The sequence below is a fragment of the Amblyraja radiata genome, chromosome 1 (assembly GCF_010909765.2).
Source record: "Amblyraja radiata isolate CabotCenter1 chromosome 1, sAmbRad1.1.pri, whole genome shotgun sequence".
NCBI classification, from domain to species: Eukaryota; Metazoa; Chordata; class Chondrichthyes; order Rajiformes; family Rajidae; genus Amblyraja; species Amblyraja radiata.
In genome coordinates, this window is record NC_045956.1 from 142654059 (window position 1) to 142676163 (window position 22105).

At 40.8% G+C, this 22105-nt stretch overlaps 1 protein-coding gene across 3 annotated transcripts in view; it reads left to right on the forward strand.

The window, feature by feature from the left end:
* Nucleotides 1-20640, forward strand: part of kiaa1328 (KIAA1328 ortholog) — a 137355-nt gene extending 116715 nt beyond the window's left edge. For all 3 annotated transcript variants that reach the window (XM_033032200.1, XM_033032182.1, XM_033032191.1), the window contains one exon: nt 20326-20640. In XM_033032200.1, the coding sequence (XP_032888091.1) occupies nt 20326-20551 (226 nt within the window). In that variant the 3' untranslated portion in view covers nt 20552-20640. The remainder of the gene's footprint in view (nt 1-20325) is intronic.
* Nucleotides 20641-22105: the final 1465 nt, after the last annotated feature.

A 22105-nucleotide genomic window follows, 5' to 3' on the forward strand; every position in this document is an offset into this window, starting at 1 on the left:
AAGGTGCTACTTTCAGTTTAGTTGACTGCTTTGCTGCTCAGATACAATCAAACATTTCTTATGGTGCAACAAGTGATCATTCAGTCCATCATACCCAAGCCACGACCCACCACCCACTGAGTAAATCAAAACTGATGTGAAAACTGTAAAGCACATTGTTTCAGCTTGCTGGTATGAAGCTGAGTTTCTCGTTGCATCTAACTTGAATTCTTTATCTCGCTCTCATTTGGATCTCTTTGGCATCCTTGTTTCAATTAAACTAAATATAAATTTAAGTCATAGCATCTGATTTTTTTTAAATTGGGTATAATCAAATCTAATTTTCCATTTTAACAATTTCAGATACTGATTCTATCATTCTAAGTGACGCCTTTTTATACTTATTTTCTTGAATTATTCGTCTCATTCCATTCTATTCTGCCTTGCCCTTCATTTGTTTTGTCCTTTATGTTCTCAAATTCTACGCTCTTGTTTTTTCTTCCTCTTAATCTGAAAAAAAGGTAGAGGCAATAACAAATTCTGATGATAGGTCCTCGAGTCGAATCATTAACTCTTCCTCTTGATACAATCACGGCTTGAGCTGCTGATTAATTTTAGCATTTTCTGTATTTATTATTTGTAATTTATTTTAGATTGAGATCAGGAACAATAAAAAATCATATGCTAAGAAAGGGTGATATTGTAAATTGTGCCCTAGTTTCAGCATGTATGACTCTTGCTTCCTGGAGCTCATTCTTTGTTGTCAGTATATACATGTAACCACAGTGAAGTTCTGTAATGCATTATAATTTAAAATCAGAAATGCATTTAGCTTACTTTGTTTAATGGGTATATGGGACAGCAAATCAAAATGTCAGCCTATTACTGTGTACCCTTCCATTTTCACTGAATCCTAATCTGGAAATTGTCCTTCAACACTTGCAAGGGTTTCTAGAAAACATAAACTGCACATTAAAGAAAATGAATAAATAAAGGATGCATAACGGCTTGGTGAATTTAGTACTTAATCCCCATTTAGGTGATTTTCAAGGCAGCAGTCAAGTCACCCCTGGTAAGAAAGATGAGAAAGAACTTGCATAGTAGGACATTTCTGTGCTTCACTGCACTTTTTTCATTAAGTTTGAAATAAGAGAGAAATGAAAATACTTTAAACATAATTTAATGTGTCATTCATGGGATGCAAACCTCATTGGCAATTCTGGTATTTACTGTCCATTTATAATTGCCCTTAAATTGAGTTGGCAGTTAAATGTCAACCTCTAGGTGAATCGGAGTCACTTAAAGGCCAGATCATGTAAGAATGGCAGAATTCCATTTCTGGAGGGCAATAATAAAGCAGATGGGATTTTACAACAGTTTATTAGTTTCATGATTGCCATTAGTAAGACTAACTTTCTAAATTCCAGATTTATTTAATTGCTTGTATTAAAATCCCCCATCTGCTACAGTGGGTTTGAACTTGTGCTTCTGGATCAATGATCCAGAAGTCTGGCTGCCAGCCCAGTAGCCGTGCTATTGTACCCCTATAAGTCATTGCTAGCCATAAAACATAATTCATAACTACATACGTAACTAGGTGCAGAAGATCAGCAGTAAAATATCATTAGTTTCCATGATTCTATACATGATGAGCTACCACCTTCAAAATTCTCCAAAGTAACAGCTATGTATTTAATTCATCATAATTGTGAACGAGTGATCTTTAAAAAAATGCATAAGACTAACTTATGCTTGTCAACTTATCTAACCATCCCCCCTCCTCCCCCCCCCGACTACAGTCTGAAGAAGGGTCTCGACTCGAGACCCTGCCTATTCCTTCTCTCCATAGATGCTGCCTCACCCGCTGAGTTTCTCCAGCATTTTTGTCTACCTTTAAAAAAATGCAAATGTGTTGTGGGAATTTTAGCAACAAGAATCGGTATAGGGCTATGGGGATTTGCTGAAGTTATGAGGATGGTTGGCAGTGGCGGAGAATAGAAACTTAATACACATGTTTAGTTCAGTTCTTCAAGTTTTGAAGTTCAGTGCTATAGAAGTTTGTAAAATACCAGGGACGGTATTTTTATGGTAGCTGTGGTTTGTTGATTGCTTGTTTGATGGTATTGAGACTGCAAGCTGCAGTGTTATTTCAAAGCAACAGCTGCTGGTAAATGTTTTGTAGGTCTGATCATGATAATTACAGATGAGCAAGACCATTTGTAGTTCATTTGCATTGAACTACTTAGTTTTCTCCTAATTACCCACCGATCATCATAGTATTTAAATTGTTCATGAAAACGCATAACTCAGAGCTAGTTCACAGGTTCAAAACAAAATGAATTCTATTTCCAGTAGGGTGGGATACAAACATTATACGGTGATGCTTCAGTTACTTGGTCAGATCCCATCTGGAGTACTGCATTCATTACTGCAACATCAAGAAATATATATAGAAGAAATACAGAAACTTACAAAATTCTTAAGGGGTTGGACAGGCTAGATGCAGGAAGATTGTTCCCGATGTTGGGGAAGTCCAGAACAAGGGGTCACAGTTTAAGGATAAGGGGGAAGTCTTTTAGGACTGAGATGAGGAAAACATTTTTCACACAGAGAGTGGTGAATCTCTGGAATTCTCTGCCACAGAAGGTAGTTGAGGCCAGTTCATTGGCTATATTTAAGAGGGAGTTAGATGTGGCCCTTGTGGCTAAAGGGATCAGGGGGTATGGAGAGAAGGCAGGTACAGGATACTGAGTTGGATGATCAGCCATGATCATATTGAATGGCGGTGCAGGCTCGAAGGGCCGAATGGCCGACTCCTGCACCTATCTTCTATGTTTCTATGTTTCTATATGAACAAAGACCAAAGTGCTGGAGAAACTCAATGGGTCAGACAGCATCTGTGGATGGAGTGGACAGGCGACATTTTGGGTCAAAAACCTTCTTTAAATTAATGGAGTATGGAGGGATATGAATGGATGGGCACAGGGGAAAGGGAAAAGGGTGGAGCTAAAAGAGAAATATGAAACTCTGGGATGGCAAGTGCGCGTACAGAGAGGGAAGGTGCAGGGTGACTGGGGTGGTTTGGGTTGTGAAGAGGTGCATGTGAACCTTTGTCTTACCTGTGAGAGCTGTTAAGATCGCTGCGGTTGTTGGGGAAAGTGTCTGGGGAGGGGTGAACCAAGGAGTTGTGGAGATAGTGGTCTTTATGAAAAGCGGAAAAGGGGAAGAGGAGTGCATGGGAAGATATGACTGGTGTTGTGTTGCATACAGATGCTGGTAGGGTGAAATGGGAGGATATGTCACAGTCAGCTATGTGAGGGGTGAGCCGTGTCTCTGTGAAGCAGTTCTGTAAGGTACATCTGTCACGCTTTAAGTTCACTCAGCTTGTTCTCCAGAGACTGCACATTAGCCAGTAATATGCTAGGAAGTGGGGAGTCTTGAAACCACTTTGCCTCAGCCTCACCCGTAGCCAAGAGTGCTTCCCTAGTTTCTCACTAGGTGACAGCACTTCGGCCCCAAGAGTCGAGCCCCTAGTTATCTCTGTTTAATAAAGATAATAATCAAAAATATGTTGTTGGTTGACGAGCATTAAACATTGGATACACTATATATTGCTCTTATTATGATCCGTTTTAGATCCTTTATAAAAGAGGAAGAAGATTGGAGTTTATTGCCTTCCATCACAGAGGAGGTGCCTGGTGAACTCACTGTGGTGGATGTTAAATTTGTGTTTATTGTGTGTTTTTGTCATTTTGATTATATGTATCTGGATGACAATAAAGGCTAATTTACTTTACTTTACTTTACTTTACATGGATAATCCGCTGTGGTGGATGTTTATGTTAACTTTCATGTAGTTGTGTGTCTTGTTTCTTTTTAGTAAGGCTGTATGGTAATTCAAATTTCACTGTACCTTAATTGGTACATGTGACAATAAACTAGCCTTGAAACCATGAGGATTCAGAAATCCGTTTCTATGACATGCGGAAAAGTTTATTTTATGTTTAACATCGAATGATTCTGAATGTTGCAGGTTCACATCTTTGATGCATCAAGTATTGCCCCCTTGCCGCTTTGTTGTTTGTTGAATGTATTCTCTGCTTTAGTGACCAGGAATTGATGGCGGGTAAATGGGGCTAGCTTAGATCGGGCACGGACGAGTTGGGCTAGAGGGCCTGTTTATGTGCTGTATGACTCTGACAATGTAGTTCCAGGCCAGGCAATGGCATTCTGGTCACATCCAGAACGTTCCTGGCTCTCGGTTTGAGAGTTGTGGCACCTGCTATATGCCAGTTGATTAGCAATAGTAAGTATTGATGATGGACCCAAAATGACCAAAAAGTAGGAGCTAACTCACTCTTTTCTGCATATTTGTAGATACATGTGTAAATGAGCGCAGCTTAACAACATTGGTAGGTCTAGATTAACCTAGATTAACTTTGCTAAACCAACAAATTAAACTCAATCACAGAACTTCAGAAACATTTTGTTCTAGATCTGTAGCCTTTTAGGAAGACTTTTTAATCTGGTTTTCTTGGTCTCCCCAAGTTTAAAACCTGGTAAGTTAAATTTGAGTTGCCATCAAGTTATTTTGAACCCAGTATATAATAATATATTACCCTTTTTGGCTTTTGTTAAAAGACGTCATTGTTTATTTTGAATTCAACTTTTAGTTTCATAAATTGTGTGCGCTTGGATCTTATGATGAGGCCATGTTATCTCAAGCTTAATCCTACTAGTTGTACTAGTTCCCAGTACTGTTGGGCGTAACTGTGTTTAAAAAAAAAAAAGTATTGGGAACAAAGATGCAATTCATTCTATATGATGAGTTGGTGAGAAATAGGCTGTCTATTGACTAAGCAAGTGGTGGAATATTAATCAAACTCCACAGCTAAATAATTTATATCCACGTAGATGTGGAAATAGGTCAAGTAGTATCTAGCAACATATAATCTTTAAAAACATTCGGAGAAGTAACGAGTTAAATTCAGGCTGTTGCGGCTACATGGATTGTTTAATGGCGACTAGTAGGTAAAAAAAAAAAAAACTATTTTAAAATTTATATTCCAATAAATGGTTTATGGAGCCATCTGATAGGAAGAACTGAAGTGAAGAAAATCTGTACTTGCGGGAATTGACCATGCAAAACTAGTGGAGTGATTAGTTAAGGAACAAAGCTCAAGTTTTTTGAAGCAGACGAGGATTTTATCACTAGTTTAAGTGATTATAAAAATGAAAATTTATGGTAGTTATGCAGATATAACCTAATTTTGAAATAAAATAATGGAATGAAGAGTGTTCAAGTGCATATGCTCTTGTGTTTGAATTCCACTAAAAGCAGCATTGAGAGCTGTGTGAATTCATGAATTATTTAGTATGTTCTAGTGAGAGCATTTGAAATGTTTAATAGCTAAATGCTTGGTTCATGGGGAATAAACTTGCATATACATACATTAAAGCTGGGAGCTCTCAAAGGTTTATGCTAATTAAGAGAATTATGCTACTTTAGCAACATTTGTATACTGAAATGGAAATACAAAATTCATGAACCCACCCATTTCTGTTACAAATACTGTGTTAGTGCTTCATTATGAGCTGTTAGTGAATTAAAGAGAGTAGTCTTGTGTTAAAGCTTGTCCCTAATGTCAGAAGAGTGAACTATCAAGCAAAGTTGGAGCGATCTGGGATTTTCAAATATGAAAGACAATTCAATGGGGAGATCTGAGAGGTATACAATATTAAAAGATCTGGAAAGTTAATTTCAAATATTTCTTCTAAGGTAAGGCATGCATGTGGAACAAGGGCAAGCCGGTTAAAAGGTAAATCTATTCTTAAAGTTAGGGTTTGTTGCAGCTTGTGTAGCAAAAGAACCCAAGCCTGCTTAGTCATTCCTGTTAAGTATAACATACAAGTCCTGTTGCAATGTTTTGTATTTTCTTCAGTACATTGATATATTTCTCATTAGATGAACATATCTTTTCACAGTTTAGAGTGCTCTAAGATCCCCAGCAAGTTTACCTATTTTAATTCTGACCTTCATTGCAGTCTCTAGAGTTTGCACATTCTGACTATGATCATATGGATTTTCTCCAGGTACTCCAGTTTCCTGTCCAATGCCAAAGATATTCTAGTTAATAGTATAGTGTAAATTGCCTTTACCCATACAGGAGTGTGGTAGACTCTGGGAGAGCTGATGGGAATGTGCAACAAATAAAATGTTGGATAAGGTGGATGCTTAGTAATCGGTACAGACTTATTGGGCTGAAGAGGTTATTTCTGTGTTAAGTGATTCTGTGACTGAGTTCTGCACTTAGAACAAAACTTGCAATTATTGAACACCACCAATCTTGCAAAAAGTCATCTTACATTCCTCAGAAATGCAAAAGTAGACAATGTTTTTTTCCTGTACTGTGACTGAAACTCTTAATGACCTAGATGGAATATAAAATCCATCCACAGGGCTGCCAACTCTCACGCTTTGAGCGTGAGACTCACGCCCTCAAGCAAACTCTCACGCCCTCACGCTCATCAGAAATTTCTCACGCTCAGTGGTGAGAAATTTTGTGATCAACGAAAATGTCAAAACTCGGATAAACTGCATGGTCCGCGAGTGTTGGAGAGCCGGGGCTACGGGAGGGATGGGAGCAGAACCAGCGGCGGGAACAGATGCGGGGAGCCGGGACTAGCGAGTGTTTGCGGCCCTGTGAGTCGCTCGCTGCAGTTCTGGCCATGGAGCACTCCGGACAGTGCGAGTGTCCTGGGCCGCGGAGCCATCGGAAGCGCCACTACCGCTGCCGCGAGAGTCTCTGTGCCGAAGGGACTGACTCTCAAAGTGAGATGGAGAGAGAGAGAGAGAGGGGAAGGAGACAGGGAGACAGTGGGGGGAGAGAGAGAGGGGAGAGGGGAGAGACAGAGGGGGCGTGAATGGAGAGAGAGAAGAGGGAGAGGGGGGGAGAGAGAGGTAGGGGAGAGAGAGGGGGGAGAGTGAGGGGTGGTAAAAGAGAGGGGGAAAGAGAGAGAGAGATGGGGGGGCAAAGAGAAAGAGGAGATAGAGACAGAGGAGAAAGAGAGAGGGGAGGGAGAGCCGGGGGAGAGTGAGGTGGGAGGGAGAAATGGGGGAGAGAGGGAGAGAGAGATGAGAGAGAGAGGGGGGGGAGAGGTGAGAGGAGAGACAGAGAGAGAGGGGAGAGTGTGTAGAGAGGGAGAGAAAGAGAGGGGGAAGAGAGGGAGAGACAGAGAAGAGGGGGAGAGAGAGAAGAAAGAGAGGGGTAGAGAGAGAGAGGGGGGGAGGGGAGAGAGTTAGGGGAAAGAGAAGGGAGAGAGAGGGGAGAGTGAGGTGGGAGGGAGAGAGGGGGAAGAGAGAGGGAGAGAGAGAGGGAGAGAGAGTTAGGGGAAAGAGAGGGGAGAGAGTGAGGTGGAAGAGAGAGAGAGAGAGAGAGAGGGGGGAGAGAGGGGAAGAGAGGGGAGAGAGGGGGAGAGAGGGGGAGAGAGTGGGAAGGGGAGAGAGTGAGAGGGGTGAGACAGGGGAGGGGGAGGGGAGAGGGGGAGGGGAGAGAGAGGGGTTGAGAGGAGAGAGAGTGGAAGAGAGGGGAGAGAGAGGGATGAGAGTGAGGTGGGAGGGAGGGGGAGAGAAAGAGAGGAGGAGAGAGAGAGGGGGTGAGAGGAGGGGGAGAGGGAGAGGGAGATAGAGAGACAGGGCTGCCAACTCCCATGCATTGAGCGTGAGAATCACGCATTTCACCAAATTCTCACGCTGATCACAAATTTCTCTTGCTCTGTTGTGAGAAATTCTGTGATCAACGAAAATGTCAAAATTCATATCAACTGCATGGGCCGCGGGTGTTGGAAGCAGAAGCAGCGGTGGGGACAGATGCGGACGGGGAGCGGGGCTGGCGAGTGTTTGCCGGGCTGGCGAGTCGCTCACTGCAGCTCCGGCCATGGAGCAGCCTCAGTGCAAGAGTCCTGGGCCGTCGGAGGCGTCGAAGCGTTGCGCCGCTGCCGTGAGAGTCTCTGCCGAATTCGCCCAGGTGACCGGCATGTATCAGGCTGTGGCTCAGTGCATCCTGGAGGACAACCAGTGGCTGCTGGAAGTAAGTACCAAGCACTGGGTAGATACAGTGGAAGATAGTGGACTTCAAATGGGGGTGGTTGGTGAAAGCATCCTGCTTGCCTGCTAGATTTTCACTTACTGTAACTGCAGGAAAAATGTTCCCGATGTTGGGGGCATTCAGAACCATGGGTCACAGTTTAAGAATAAAGGTGGGGCCAGTTTGGACTGAGATGAGAACAAACTTTCTTCACGCAAAGAGTTGTGAATCTGTGGAATTCTCTGCCACAGAAGGCAGTGCAGGCCAATTCATGTTTTCAAGAGAGAGTTACATTTAGTTCTTGGGGCTAAGGACATCAAGGGATATGGGGGAAAAAACAGGAAAGAGGTACTGATTTTAGATGAATGGCCATGATCATATTGAATGGCAGTGCTGGCTCGAAGGGCCGATGGCCTATTCCTGCACCTATTTTCTATGTTTCTATGCTTGAGTATATGGCAATAAAACTCGATCATTTGATTTTGAAGCATTCATGCATGGTGGAGGTATAATGTAGTCATAGAGTGATACAGTGTGAAAACAGGCCCTTCGGTGCAACTTGCCCACACCCGCCAACATGTCCCAGCTACGCCACCTGCTTTTGGTCCATACCTCCAAACCTGTCCTATCCATGTATCAGTCTAACTTTTTCTTAAATGTTGGGATGGTCCCTTCCTCAACTACCTCCTCTGGCAGCTTGTTCCATACACCCATCACCCTTTGTGTGGATAAAGTTACCCCTTAAAAAGTTACCTCTTAAAAATACTTCATACAAAAAACATTGAAATCATACTTCTACAGTGCACTAAAACATTTTAATACATCAAATTTCAAAAGGTTCCTACCCTGGGAGGGGACACACCCTTCTTCCATACCCTCTCCCCACTCGGTTGCTCCACTCCCTCACCGGGTACCCCCAAGGCCAGTGATCAGTGATCGCACAGCCTCCCCCCTTTCAAAAACGCTCCAATCCAATTTAAAGCATATATATTGCATTCAAGTGTAAGTTAAAAGACTCGCTACAGTATGCACCATATTGCACAATTTCAAGCTGAAAAATGCAAATGTTCCGTACCAATGGGAGGGGGACACCCTCCTCCCACCAATGGGAGGGGGACACCCTCCTCCCCCCCCCCCCCCCCGGTCGCTATACTCCCTCGGGCTTGGTCTCTCGCAATTTCTCACTCCCAACTCTCACCCAATGTTGGCAGCCCTGCATCCAAGTTATTAGCACCAAAACGCTTTTCACTGTACCTCGGTACACGTGACAATAAACAAAACTAAACTAACACTAAACTAAATTATTGGGTGACTGAAACCATAATCAAATAAGTGAATCTTGAAGATTAGGAATAGAATACCACAGGCAATTTCTGAAGATGGTATTATCAGTGATTGGATTGGGGTGCACAAGGATCTATACATTTAAGAAAATTCAAGATAGACACATGGATATGGAGGAATCTGAATTATGTGCAGGCAGATAAGAGTTGGTCTTGGCATGATGTTCAGTGCAGACATTGTGGGCCAAAGGGCCTGTTTCTGTGCTGTTCCGGGTTCAATGTTAAGGTTCTGATGCATAGATCTGCTGAAATTTTAAAGTTTGAACTGACAAGTTTAGTGCTGCCAGAGAATTTTAGTGCTTGAAAAATTAAATGGAACAATAAAATTGCAACCATCAAACTTTTATGTTGTGCACGACAGGGAAATTGTTCTGAACTAGCATTTCTTGAATTGGGGTGCTCCTTCGCTTTGAGAAATTTAAATATTTTCATGTATGCTGTCATTATTTCAACAGCATATTTATTGAAATGGGGTGCTCCTTTGCTTTGTAATATTTAATATTTTAATTTATTCCATTAATTTTTTAATGGCACCTTTTAAAATAATCATGCAAGTGTGTGGTCCTTTGTTGGCTTGTCCTTCTGCCCAGTGCACAGATGTTGAGTATATGGCACATGAACTATGTATCAGTTGAAATCTGTCATGCTTGCACAGTTTTGATCTAAGTTTCTTTATCCATAAAAATCATGCTGTACCTGTCAAATATGACTAAACTTTTTATGTCATTTGAAAATGTTTAGTTCATTGGATATTTTTTTCACAAAGAGGGACGAATTTTACTTTTTAATTTGCCGGATTTCTACACGATTGAATAAGTTGAACAACATGAGAAGAGAATACAATTTATCAATGAAAAGATTTTTGACAACTGCCCTTGAAAGTTGGCTGAGTAAGAAAATTATTAGTCTGGATCTTGCTGATGACTAACCAGCAATTCTGCAGCAATTCTGTTAGTTGCTCTGCGTTTAACAGTGGCTTATGGGGATTTATTCCTGGACAGCAGCAGCATGGGAATATGTAACATGGTGAGGGTTAGGTGGTGGTGTTTAGGTTTATTATTGTTAAGTGTAGATATTGTTAACGGAGTTACAGTGAAAACCTTTTGTTTGTGTACTATCCAATCAGATTTACTGCATATGAATTCAATCGAACCAAACACGTATAACTGGTAGAGAGAAGAGAAAAAGAATCTACCAGATTGGTCTGAATTTGTCCAATTTAACATGATAGCATGAACATTTAGAAGACACGATGATGGGTAGTCTCAGTGAGAATCACTAAAAAAAGAAATAATCTCCTCACTGTCAATGTTGTTCAAACCTTTTGATCACTATGACTTCTACCTTCAAAGGCCTTGATCCAATCATAGCCCTGACATTTCTAGCAACCTGCCCCTAGCACCCGAGCCTTCTGCCACCCCCTATCCTAGAACCCAACTGAATTGCATTAGGGTGGGAATTGCAACCTTCAACAAATGCAATCAAACTGGCATGCAAAATCAAATAAGATCAAATTGAACAAGTTGTCCTACAACTTTAGGCTGTGCACACCATATGCAAGAAGAAGATGAACTGAATTGCATGCTTGACTCCTGATTCTCCCTTTCCTCAATGTCTTATTTGTTGATGCTGTTCAACCCCTGATGTTGGTCTGTTCTTGATGCTTATGACCACTTTGTCTGATTTCAGGTTCAATCCACCCTTCCAAACATTTCCCCCACTTCTCCCCCAATCTAACCACACTCTCAAACTCCCTAACTACCATCCTCCATCCTCCCACATCCCCTACCACAATACCTTGTTTCCTTTGTGTTTTCACATGTAAGTTGCGAACAGCCCACTTGGCCCCGGTGCACAACAGAATATGCTGCTTAGCTGCCACTATGCCTCAGTAAACTGTCCTGTCATTCTGTAGTGATGTCTGAAGCACTAAAGAATTCCAAGGCCAATGTCTTAATATTGGTGTTGAAGCTACATTTGGTACTTTGAGGCAAACGTTGAAGCGGCTCTCTGTGCTCACCTTGGTCTTAACACTGGACTAATAACTGTATTTTACTGTTAGGAAGCATGTAATAACTGGGTAATCAGGTAATAATTTAAACATTTCGCCATGTTTGCAGTTGATACCTGGTTACAAACACCTTAAAAAAAAAATTTGAAAGTAAAGTAGTTGGTGACCAAACAACATACATTTTCATCAAAAAAATAAAATTTCTGTGGAAAAAAAAACCTTTTTTCTGCTTGTGTAATGTTCTAATGTCTTTTAACCACTAGAGTCGCTTTTTTAATCATAAAGCACGTTTTGTCCAGAGAGTTCTTTACATTTGCACAATATAGGAGTCACTGATGAATGCAGCCTTGCTTGTCCTTCACTTATTGTCCTTGAAGGTGAAGTTTAGTCATCATCTTGAACAGCTGCTGCTCCTCGGCCAGAGGGCAGTTTTCTGACTAATTTACATTGCAGTGGATCTGAGGTCACATATAGGACAAACTGGGTAAGGAGAGCAGATTTTCTTCCCCAAAGGGTATGGTGAAACAGATGGGTCTTTATGACCTAAAGGATTGTTTCATGATCGCCATTACTGATGCTAACATTTCATTCCAGATCTATTTAGTTAACTGAATTTAAATTCCCCAGCTGTTATGGTGAGGTTTGAACTCCTGTCTCCAAATCCTAAATCCGAGTCTCTGGATACGTAACTATTTTCCAGTCTGCTAGCAACTACTATAACACTGCATCCTTTGTCCCCATTAGATATATTTGTAACTACACCTGTTTTGGAGAGTTTAATTTGCATTAAATTTTATTTATTTTGTATCTTTTTATTTCTTATTTGTATTTTTATTTATTTTTATATCTTTTGTTTCTGTATACTTCTGCATACGGCATACCTTCTCATTTTATGCACTAAATTCATTGAGTTGTGATTTTGTTGCAAGTAAAATCTTACTTAAAGGTGAGCAAGTGGGAGGATTGGGAATCATTAGTGTAATGAATCTTCTACTTCATAACTCCTGCTTGAATTTGGTTCCAGTTGAGCAGGTGAGAGAGATTGACCTGTTTTATAATTTTTATTTTTTTTACTAGACACCATAATCCTAAATTGATGAATGTTTATTACTGACTGAAGCATTTATAATACAGATTTGTTTTATTTCTGTGAAGTTATTAGAAGCTTGCGCTTGCATGTGCTGCAAAAATGTTGCAATGCTTAATCTTCACATGGTCTTTATTCATTCAATGTCGCATAAATGAGATTAGAATAACCACACAGAAAAGAGTCGGCTGGTGGTTTAAAGTTGATCTAGTTTACTGCTGCACTGTGGTTATTGGAGGTCTGCTGGGGTATAAAATTAAAGCCTGACCAGAATTTGTATTCTATCATTTTTCCATACCTAATCCTACCTAACCTGACCCAGAGAAATGTTCAGAAAAGCAGGGAAAGCATAACCTTCTGCACTGTACATACATTGCTATTCATCACTATTCAAGAGCCAAGGCACATAGTCATACACCATGGAAACAGGCCCCTTTGGCCTCACTAGCCCATGTCAACCAAGCTGCCCCTTTTACACAAGTCCCACCTGCCCATGTTTTGCCCATGTCCCTCTAAATCTTTCCTGTCCAAATGTCTTTTAAATGTTGTTACAGTATCTGCCTCAACTACCTCCTCTGGTAGCTCATTCCATACACCCATGTGTGGAAAAAGTTGCACCTCAGTTTCCTATTACATCTTTCCCCTCTCACCGTAAACCTATGTCCTCTGGTTCTTGATACTTCTAATCTGGGCAAAAGACTGTGTATTTACTCCATCTATTCCCGTCATGATCTTATACACCTCTATAAGATCACCCCTCATCCCCCTGTGCTTCAAGGATAAACACCCTTGCTTGCCCAACCTCTTCCTATTGTTCCGGCCCTCAAGTCCTGGCAACTTCCTTGTAAATTTTCTCTGCACTCTTACCAGCCGAACAACTTATTTCTTGCAGCGGGGTGAGCAAAACTGAACACAAAAATCCAAATGTGGTCTCACCAACGTCTTGTACAACTGTGACATGACGTCCCAACTTCTATACTCAGTGCCTTGACTGATGAAGGCCAATGTGCTGAAAGCCTTTATGACCACTCTATCTACCTCTGACATCACTTTCAGTGAACTATGTATCTGGACTCCTAGATCCCTCTGTTCTACAACACTTCCCAGAGCCCTGCCATTCACTGTGAACATGTGGTATTACTCAGCAAATCTGACCTTGGGAAAAGTACTGAACTGTGTTGATACAACCGGACATGAACCAGAATATTCTGTTCAGAATGGACATGTACCTGGGGCATGTATGATTGGGCTTTGTTTGGAATCATAATGGTAGCCAGGCTCCAATGATTGCTTTGATCCAGTAGAAACAGTTGCACTTCATCCATTATTATTATATCCATTGTTCATGATGTGGCCTCCTGTATGTTGCAGATTGAGTGTCTTTGCAGACTCACCACAATCAGTCTTCATTGGGTGATCCTGAGCTTCCTGTTGCATGCCATTTTAATTCTCCATCCCACTGCTACTATTAGAGTTATGCAACATGGAAACAAACCTTTTGGCTCAACTCGTCTGTGCATTTCCAGGTGCTTTCCTGAGCTGTCCCATTTGTTTGCATTTGACCCATAAGCATCTAAACTTTTCCTATCCATCTTCTTGCCCAAATGTCTTTTCAATACTGTAATTGTACCTGCCTCTACCACTTCCTCTGGCAGCCTGGTCCACATACCCATCACTATCTGTGTGGAGAAAAATACGGTCTCACCAATGTTTTGTACAGCTATAACATGATTGGCTGACTTAATGCTCCATCCATTGAAGGTAAGCATGCCATCTTGCAACCTGCATCACCTTGTTGCACTTTAAGGGAACTATATACTTGGACCCCTTGGTCCCTCTATTTTACCACACTCCCCAGACTATGTCAATCGCTGTAAATGTCCTGTTCCAGTTTAACTTCACATCTGCCTGAGTTAAATCCCATCTATCATTCCTTTGCTCATTTTCCCAGTTGATCTAAATCCTGTTTTAATCTTAGACAATCATTTTTATTGTCCAAGGTGAAGAATTCATTTTTAATAAGGATTCTCTTTTAACTTCCCAGCCACCCCCCATCAGTCTGAAGAAGGGTTTCGGCCCGAAACGTTGCCTATTTCCTTCGCTCCATAGATGCTGCTGCACCCGCTGAGTTTCTCCAGCATTTTTGTCTACCTTCTCTTTTAACTTATCTGGTAATCTCATATCTCAGTTCAGTTTCTCTATTTAGCCTCCTGAATTCCTTAATTGTATTCCTGCATCCAGTATACAGTGGCTTGCAAAGGTTTTCATACCCCTTGAACTTTTCCACATTTTGTCACGTTACAACCACAAACGTAAATGTATTTTATTGGGATTTTATGTGATAGACCAACACAAAGTGGCGCATAATTGTGAAGTGGAAGGAAAATGATACATGGTTTTCAAATTTTTTTACAAATAAAAAACTGAAAAGTGTTGGAAAAGTGTCAAGTCTCCGCTCACTCCCAATGTTGTCGCCGCTTCACTGACACACACTCTCATACACACACTGGCACACACAAGGTTTAAAGGGATATAGGCCATATGCAGATCAATGGGACTAGTTTAGATGAGGCATCTTGATCTGCATGAACAAGTTGGGATGAAGAACCTGTTTCCATGCTGTAAGACTATGACACATTGTAGAAAGGGTGCAATTGCTCTGGAGAGGATCCAGGGGCGATTTATGAAGATGTTGGAAGGGCAGGATTTTTTTTTCATTTTGAAGAAAGATTTGATAACTGGGATTGTATTCTCTGCAGCAACGGAGGTGAAGAAAAAACTTAGTTGAGGTGAATAATATTTTGCGATAGGACCTCTGCAAATTTGCAGATGACACAGGGCTGAGTGGCAGTGTGAACTGTGAGGAGGATGCTATGAGAATGCAGGGTGACTTGGACAGGTTGGGGGAGATGCATGGCAGATTAATTTTTAATACGGATAAATGTGAGGTTATTCTCTTTGGTAGCAAAAACAGGAAGGCAGATTACTATCTAAATGGCGTCAAGTTGGGAAAAGGGGAAGTACAATGGGATCTGGGGGTCCTTGTACATCAGTCTATGAAAGTAAGCACACAAAAATGCTGGAGAAACTCAGCGGGTGCAGCAGCATCTATGGAGCGAAGGAAATAGGTGACGTTTCGGGCCGAAACCCTTCGTCACCTATTTCCTTCGCTCCATAGATGCTGCTGCACCCGCTGAGTTTCTCCAGCATTTTTGTGTACCTATGAAAGTAAGCATGCAGGTACAGCAGGCAGTGAAGAAAGCGAATGGCATGTTGGCCTTTATAACATGAGGAATCGAATATAGGAGCAAAGAGGTCCTTCTGCAGTTGTACAGAGCCCTAGTGAGATCACACCTGGAGTATTGTGTACAGTTTTGGTCCCCTAATTTGAGGAAGGGCATTCTTGCTATTGAGGGAGTGCAGCGTAGGTTTACAAGATTTAATCCCGGGATGGCGGGACTGTCATATGCTGAGAGAATGGAGCAGCTGGGCTTGTACACTCTGGAGTTTACAAGGATGAGATGGTATCTCATCGAAACATATAAGATTGTTAAGGGTTTGGACAGGCTAGAGGCAGGAAACATGTTCCCGATGTTGGGGGAGTCCAGAACCAGGGGCCACAGTTTAAGAATAAGCCATTTAGAACGGAGACGAGGAAACACTTTTTCTCACATGGAGTGGTGAGTCTGTGGAATTCTCTGCCTCAGAGGCGGGTTCTCTGGATGCTTTCAAGAGAGAGCTAGATAGGGCTCTTAAAAATAGCGGAGTCAGGGGATATGGGGAGAAGGCAGGAACGGGTACTGATTGGGGATGATCAGCCATGATCACATTGAATGGCGGTGCTAGCTCGAAGGGCCGAATGGCCTACTCCTGCACCTATTGTCTATTGACCTGTTTTGCTTAACAAATAGTGGAGGAAGGAATTGCAGATGCTGGTTTAAACTGAAGATAGACAATAAAAATTAGAAAAACTCAGCAGGACAGGCAACATCTCTGGAGAGAAAGAATGGGTGATGTTTCGGGTCGAGACCTTTAGACTGAAGAGGTTGAAAACAAGCCATAAAACACAATGACTGGAGATGTGTGTTATCTCACTAAGGGCAGAAATCAGAATCATGTGTTCATCTTTATTGACGTGACACCATAATAAATATATTACAGAAAAAATAATTTAATAGGGTGGCACGGTGGCACAGTGGTAGAGTTGTTGCCTTATTACCACATAGGTTTTTTCTGGATATTACAGTTTCTCCCATATCCGAAAGAAGTGCCGCTTTGTTGGTTAATTGGCTTCTGTAAATTGTCTCTGGCGTGATGGATGAAACTGGCGTATGATAGATTGCTGGTCGGTGTGGGCTGAAGGGCCTGTTTCCATATATTTTTTACATATATATCTTAATTTCATTGAACCATATATGATTGAATATGTGGCATTATTTTCGTCTTGTTTCTATATTCAAAAGGTAAGGTTGATTGATTTATTTGTGCAGAACAATGATGGAAGTCCGACTCTTGCCTTGTTTCTCTGGTTTTCTATATATTTATGCATAACAGCATGAATATAATCTGTGGGGCTGGCCGGCCTCGGAGCGTGGGGTGTGGTGGTGGCTCGCTGCTGCGGCCCGACTCCGGCGCTCGGAGGCTCCGGTGGACTGTGATATCGGGAGCTCGCAGGTACCGGGTGGGAGACTGCTTTTCGGAGCTCCCGCAGCGCAACTTCTCCAGCCTGTGTCGCGGGGTTGGAACGACCCGGAGCGGGGCCGTACATCGCCCGGCGCGGCCTTAAATGGCTGTGGGACTTACCATCGCCCGCCTGGGGCTTCGACTTCAGGAGAGAAATGGTGCAGGGGAGAGAAAAGACTTTGCCTTCCTTCACAGTGAGGAGGAGATTCACTGTGATGGATGTTTGTGTAAATTGACTTGTTTGTATGTCTTGTAGGAATTGTTTAGTTTGTATGGCTGTGGAAACGGAGTTTCGTTTGAGTCTCACTGAGGTTCAAATGACATGGAATAAATATTGCATTGTATTGTATTGTATTTCCATACATGAATATAGTCATTCATGTGCTGCACCTGTTGATCAGAGCCTAGCTCTATTGTGGAATGTAATTAGGAATGTAATTTAGCCTAACCTTATTCATACCTAATCCAATTTAAAGCATAAATGTTGCATTCAAGTGTAAGTTAAAAGACTCGCTACAGTATGCACCAGATTGCACAATTTCAAGCTGAAAAATGCGAAAGCTCCCGTACCCTCCCTACCCTCCCCCCTCGGTCACTACGCTCCCTCGCAATTTCTCACTCTCAACTCTCACCCAATGTTGGCAGCCCTGTATTTATGTAGCTGGATAAGTTGAGTTTCAGTTCAGTAGTGACCGTAGGATGTTGAAGGTGTGGGAATCGGTGATGATAATGCTTTTGGATATCAAAAACCTAGGGCAACAAACCTGCCACTTTAAATTCACTCTCCTTTTTTGTAGTTGACAACAGTACAAATGCTCTTTGTCACTTATCGTGTCTGCTTTAAGTGTTATCGAAAGCTATTGATGGTTCTGCATGGATTTTTGGGTAAATTCCAAGAGTAGCTGTTGCTATTCCCGATGTGGTTGCCTTGGAGCAATGTTCAGTTTCCTTTATATGTGAAAACTTTGAAATGTTGGCTACACTTGGGCATTTTTAAGTAACTGCATTAGAGTGGGTTTTCTTTTCTTTCTTTCCTGTTGGCTGTAGTCTTTGTGATTATTAGAAGATGGAAGCAATGGTGTTGGTATTCCAGAGTGTAGAGTGGATTCCAGAGTATTCCAGACTCCAGAGTGTTCAGTAATAATGAATTGCTATCCCTTTGTGTCATGAATAAAGGAACTCAATTTGGGTTATAAAGAATACTCACAGATGAGTTATATACCCTCATTTATGAATTGGATAATCATGACATTAATATGTGTCCTAAAGAGTACAGTTATATACATTTGTGTTAGATTATCATGCAATCTTATTAACAATTTTTTTTTTAAATGTGGCTTGCCAATTTAAAAACAAATTAAAAACAAACACCACTAGACGATATCAAAACAGTAAAAGTAAAAATGAACACATTTAGATTTTGCATTTAAACACTAAAGCACTCGACGCTTAAGCAATTAAAATAATTGAAATAACTCAAACCAAGTCTCACTTATTTTTTCCCTGCAGCTGATGTTGCCCATTAATTTCAATGGAACTCCTGTGCTTGTGCCAGGCTTCCTCTTTTGAGTGCTGGGAACCTTGTGGAAGTTGGATGATAGCATGGTTGGGTCCCAGGGAGTATTGAGGGACAGAGGGACCTTGGTGTACAAGCCCAATGATTCCTAAAGGAGGCAATGCAGGGGTTGAAAGATGCTGAAACATAGTGAAAGTTTGACTTCATCAACCAGGGCATAGTGGAAAGATGTTGGCACTACTTTATAATTTAGGTGGAGGTAGAGTACTTTGTACAGTTCTGGTTGCCTCACGATAGGACCAACATGATTGCATTGGAATGGTGCAGAGGAGATTCCTCAGGATGTTGTCGGTATGGAGCTTTGCAGTTAGGAGGAGAGACTGGATAAGCTGGGCTTGTCTTCTTTAGAGAGAAGGCTGAGCAAAATTATGAGGACCACAGATAGAGTAGATAGAAGGAAACTTTAACTCACAATGTCTAAGGAGGTGATGGGGACAGAGTTACATATCTGGATAAACACTTGAATCACCAAGGCATAGAAGGCTTCAGACTAAGTGCTGGTGAATGGAATTAGTGCAGATGGGTGCTGAATTTCCTGTACACAGTGAGCCACAAGACCTATTTCTGTGCATTATGGCTCCATGCTTGTGCTGCCTCATCTCAGAATTACCAAAGGCAGACCAGGTAGCAGGAAGAAGATGCCGCCACTAGCTGAGGCCAACTTCAATGTTGGAAATAGAACCTTTAGCAGATAAATATATTTTGATATTAGTTCCAGCTTGGAAACTGAAGGTTCAGGCCAGGGTTTGAAGTAACATCGATGATAAACACTCCCATATGAATTCATTTACAAAGTAAGGATTGCCAATTAATGTAAAAATAAGTTATTATAGTTGGTGAGTTTTGCAACTTCTTTACTTCAAACAAACTTTTGAGTATAACAGTAGCACTATTTGCTATACAATTTTAATGTGCACATTTAAGCTGGCAAGCATTAAGTGTAGTGTTCAGAAGTTATAATTATTTATTAGGACTGCATTCAATGCAAAATTGTTCCCGATGTTGGGGAAGTCCAGAACAAGGGGTCACAGTTTAAGGATAAGGGGGAAATCTTTTAGGACCGAGATGAGGAAAACTTTTTTCACACAGAGAGCGGTGAATCTCTGGAATTCTCTCCCGCAGAAGGTAGTTGAGGCCAGTTCATTGGCTATATTTAAGAGGGAGTTAGATGTGGCCCTTGTGGCTAAAGGGATCAGGGGGTATGGAGAGAAGGCAGGTACAGGATACTGAGTTGGATGATCAGCCATGATCATATTGAATGGCGGTGCAGGCTCGAAGGACCGAATGGCCGACTCCTGCACCTATTTTCTATGTTTCTATGTTTCTAAAATTCAAAAAGGGAAATGAGGCATTGTAAAGATCGACAGGTTATTATCCGAGGTTTTTTGTCTATGCAGAAATTTGTGTGTTGTGACATGAGTTATGAGCTTTAAATGTTTATGAAAGTGGATTCTAACTAGCTAATATATTAAGTCTCTTTTACTTAACTTTATGAAGAAATAAATGTCAAATTCACTAATTTTAACGTGTTTTCCCCCCTTTTGTCGGATAATCTGAAGCTACGAAGCCTCTCTTGTTCATTTGGTGGATACATCAAGACCGGTTTCCTCACAAAAGCATAATTCGCACATCAAAGAAATATATACTACACCAAGAAAAAGCAACTTAAGTCTAAGTGGATACCATCAAAACCCCATTAAATTTGGAGTAGCTCCAACACATAGTGAAGATTCAGATGAAGAACTTGAAGAAAGCAGAATGCTGGAAGACATTTTCTTCATTTAAAAAGTGTGGAAAAATGTTATTGGCATTATGAAACTATCATGTTTTCTTTTTTTAGTTCTCTTATTAAAACTGTGCAGTCTTGTTATGTATTTTTGTTCAATTGCGAGGTTCCTTTTACCCTTTCATTTTGACTGAGTCAAGGGGGTAGACATTTTAAGTTGATCAATAATGCTAAATGAACTCATTAATGTGTTTCCTTTTGTGCCCCCCTCTCAATATTTGTTTCAATTGTTTTCAGTGAAACCAACTATTGGAAGGGAGTGCACTGGGTCCTAAGGTGTTTGTTCAATGCAAACAATCAGAGGTAAATTTCTACCTCAAAATGTGATGTTTTGTATAACTCCAATATATAAGGTGTACAATATACAAATACTCCAGCTTTCCAAGGATTGTTTGAAAATGTCCACTTTACAATGTACAGTACACTTTAGAAAACGGTATACTGAAGGATATCTTTTAAATGTTAATTGCCTTTTTAATTCTGTTGCCTCATCATAAATGCTGCTAATTCATGTGATCTAAATAGGAAGAAAGAACCAATAATGCATTTTTGCAATAATTATGTTTAGCAACCAGGTCAAAGAATATTGGCAAGCAAATCCCCCAAAATGACTGAAGTCATCAGGCACTTTTTTTTTTTACAGTTATGAATTGTTCTTAAACATCAGAGGCTATGGAATACATTAGATTTTTCTTTAAATGCTCATACTGTGATATTAATTCAAAATTTCTCTCTGTATATTCTGGTTCTGTAGACTGAGCAAAATATGTGGAGTGAAATTATAATTCTCTGAGGTAATATTTACAGATTAAAAAACACTAGAATTAATTGGTCTGAAACCATCTCAAACGCCATCGATATGATAGTTCTACTGTGGTAAAGGAATCAAATTGCTTAAAATATTCAGTAGTCATCCCAATATTTGCCATCTACATATAGCATTTGTTCTTAATTTTTTTAACAGTCTTTGCATAATCTAATTTAAATACTTGAAAAGACACTTCTGAGTATTGATCTATGGAATGTGTGGCTCAGAAATGTGCCTCAGCAGTGACTTCAATGGACCACTTAATACTGTGATCTTTACACTTTTGCCAGCTATCTTGTGGTTGCTGAGAGAGAATGCAATTTGTTAGTAATTAGGATTAGTATCGAATTTTGAGCTCCTTTCATTTCAGAATTAAACACAGGCTAACCAGACCTAATTAACACTTCACTTACTTACAGCAAATTGAAAGATCTCTACTTTCAGTGTGGGCTAAAGTTGAACCAACGTCCCAAAGTTGAATGATGGATATCAAACTTGCACTATTCAATTTTCAGAATTAGCTATCTAGGACACTGTTTGAATTTATGTTTTATGAATCTTAATTAACTAACCCACATTCCTAAAAAGAGAAATGTTATGCGTGGAATAAATATATATGTATAATATATATATGTACCTTTATATTATATATATATATATATATATATTATATATACCCTTGTGAGAAAGATCAACATCTGTAATGGTGTTCTTTTGTCGAGTATTACTTAACTTTGGTACATGC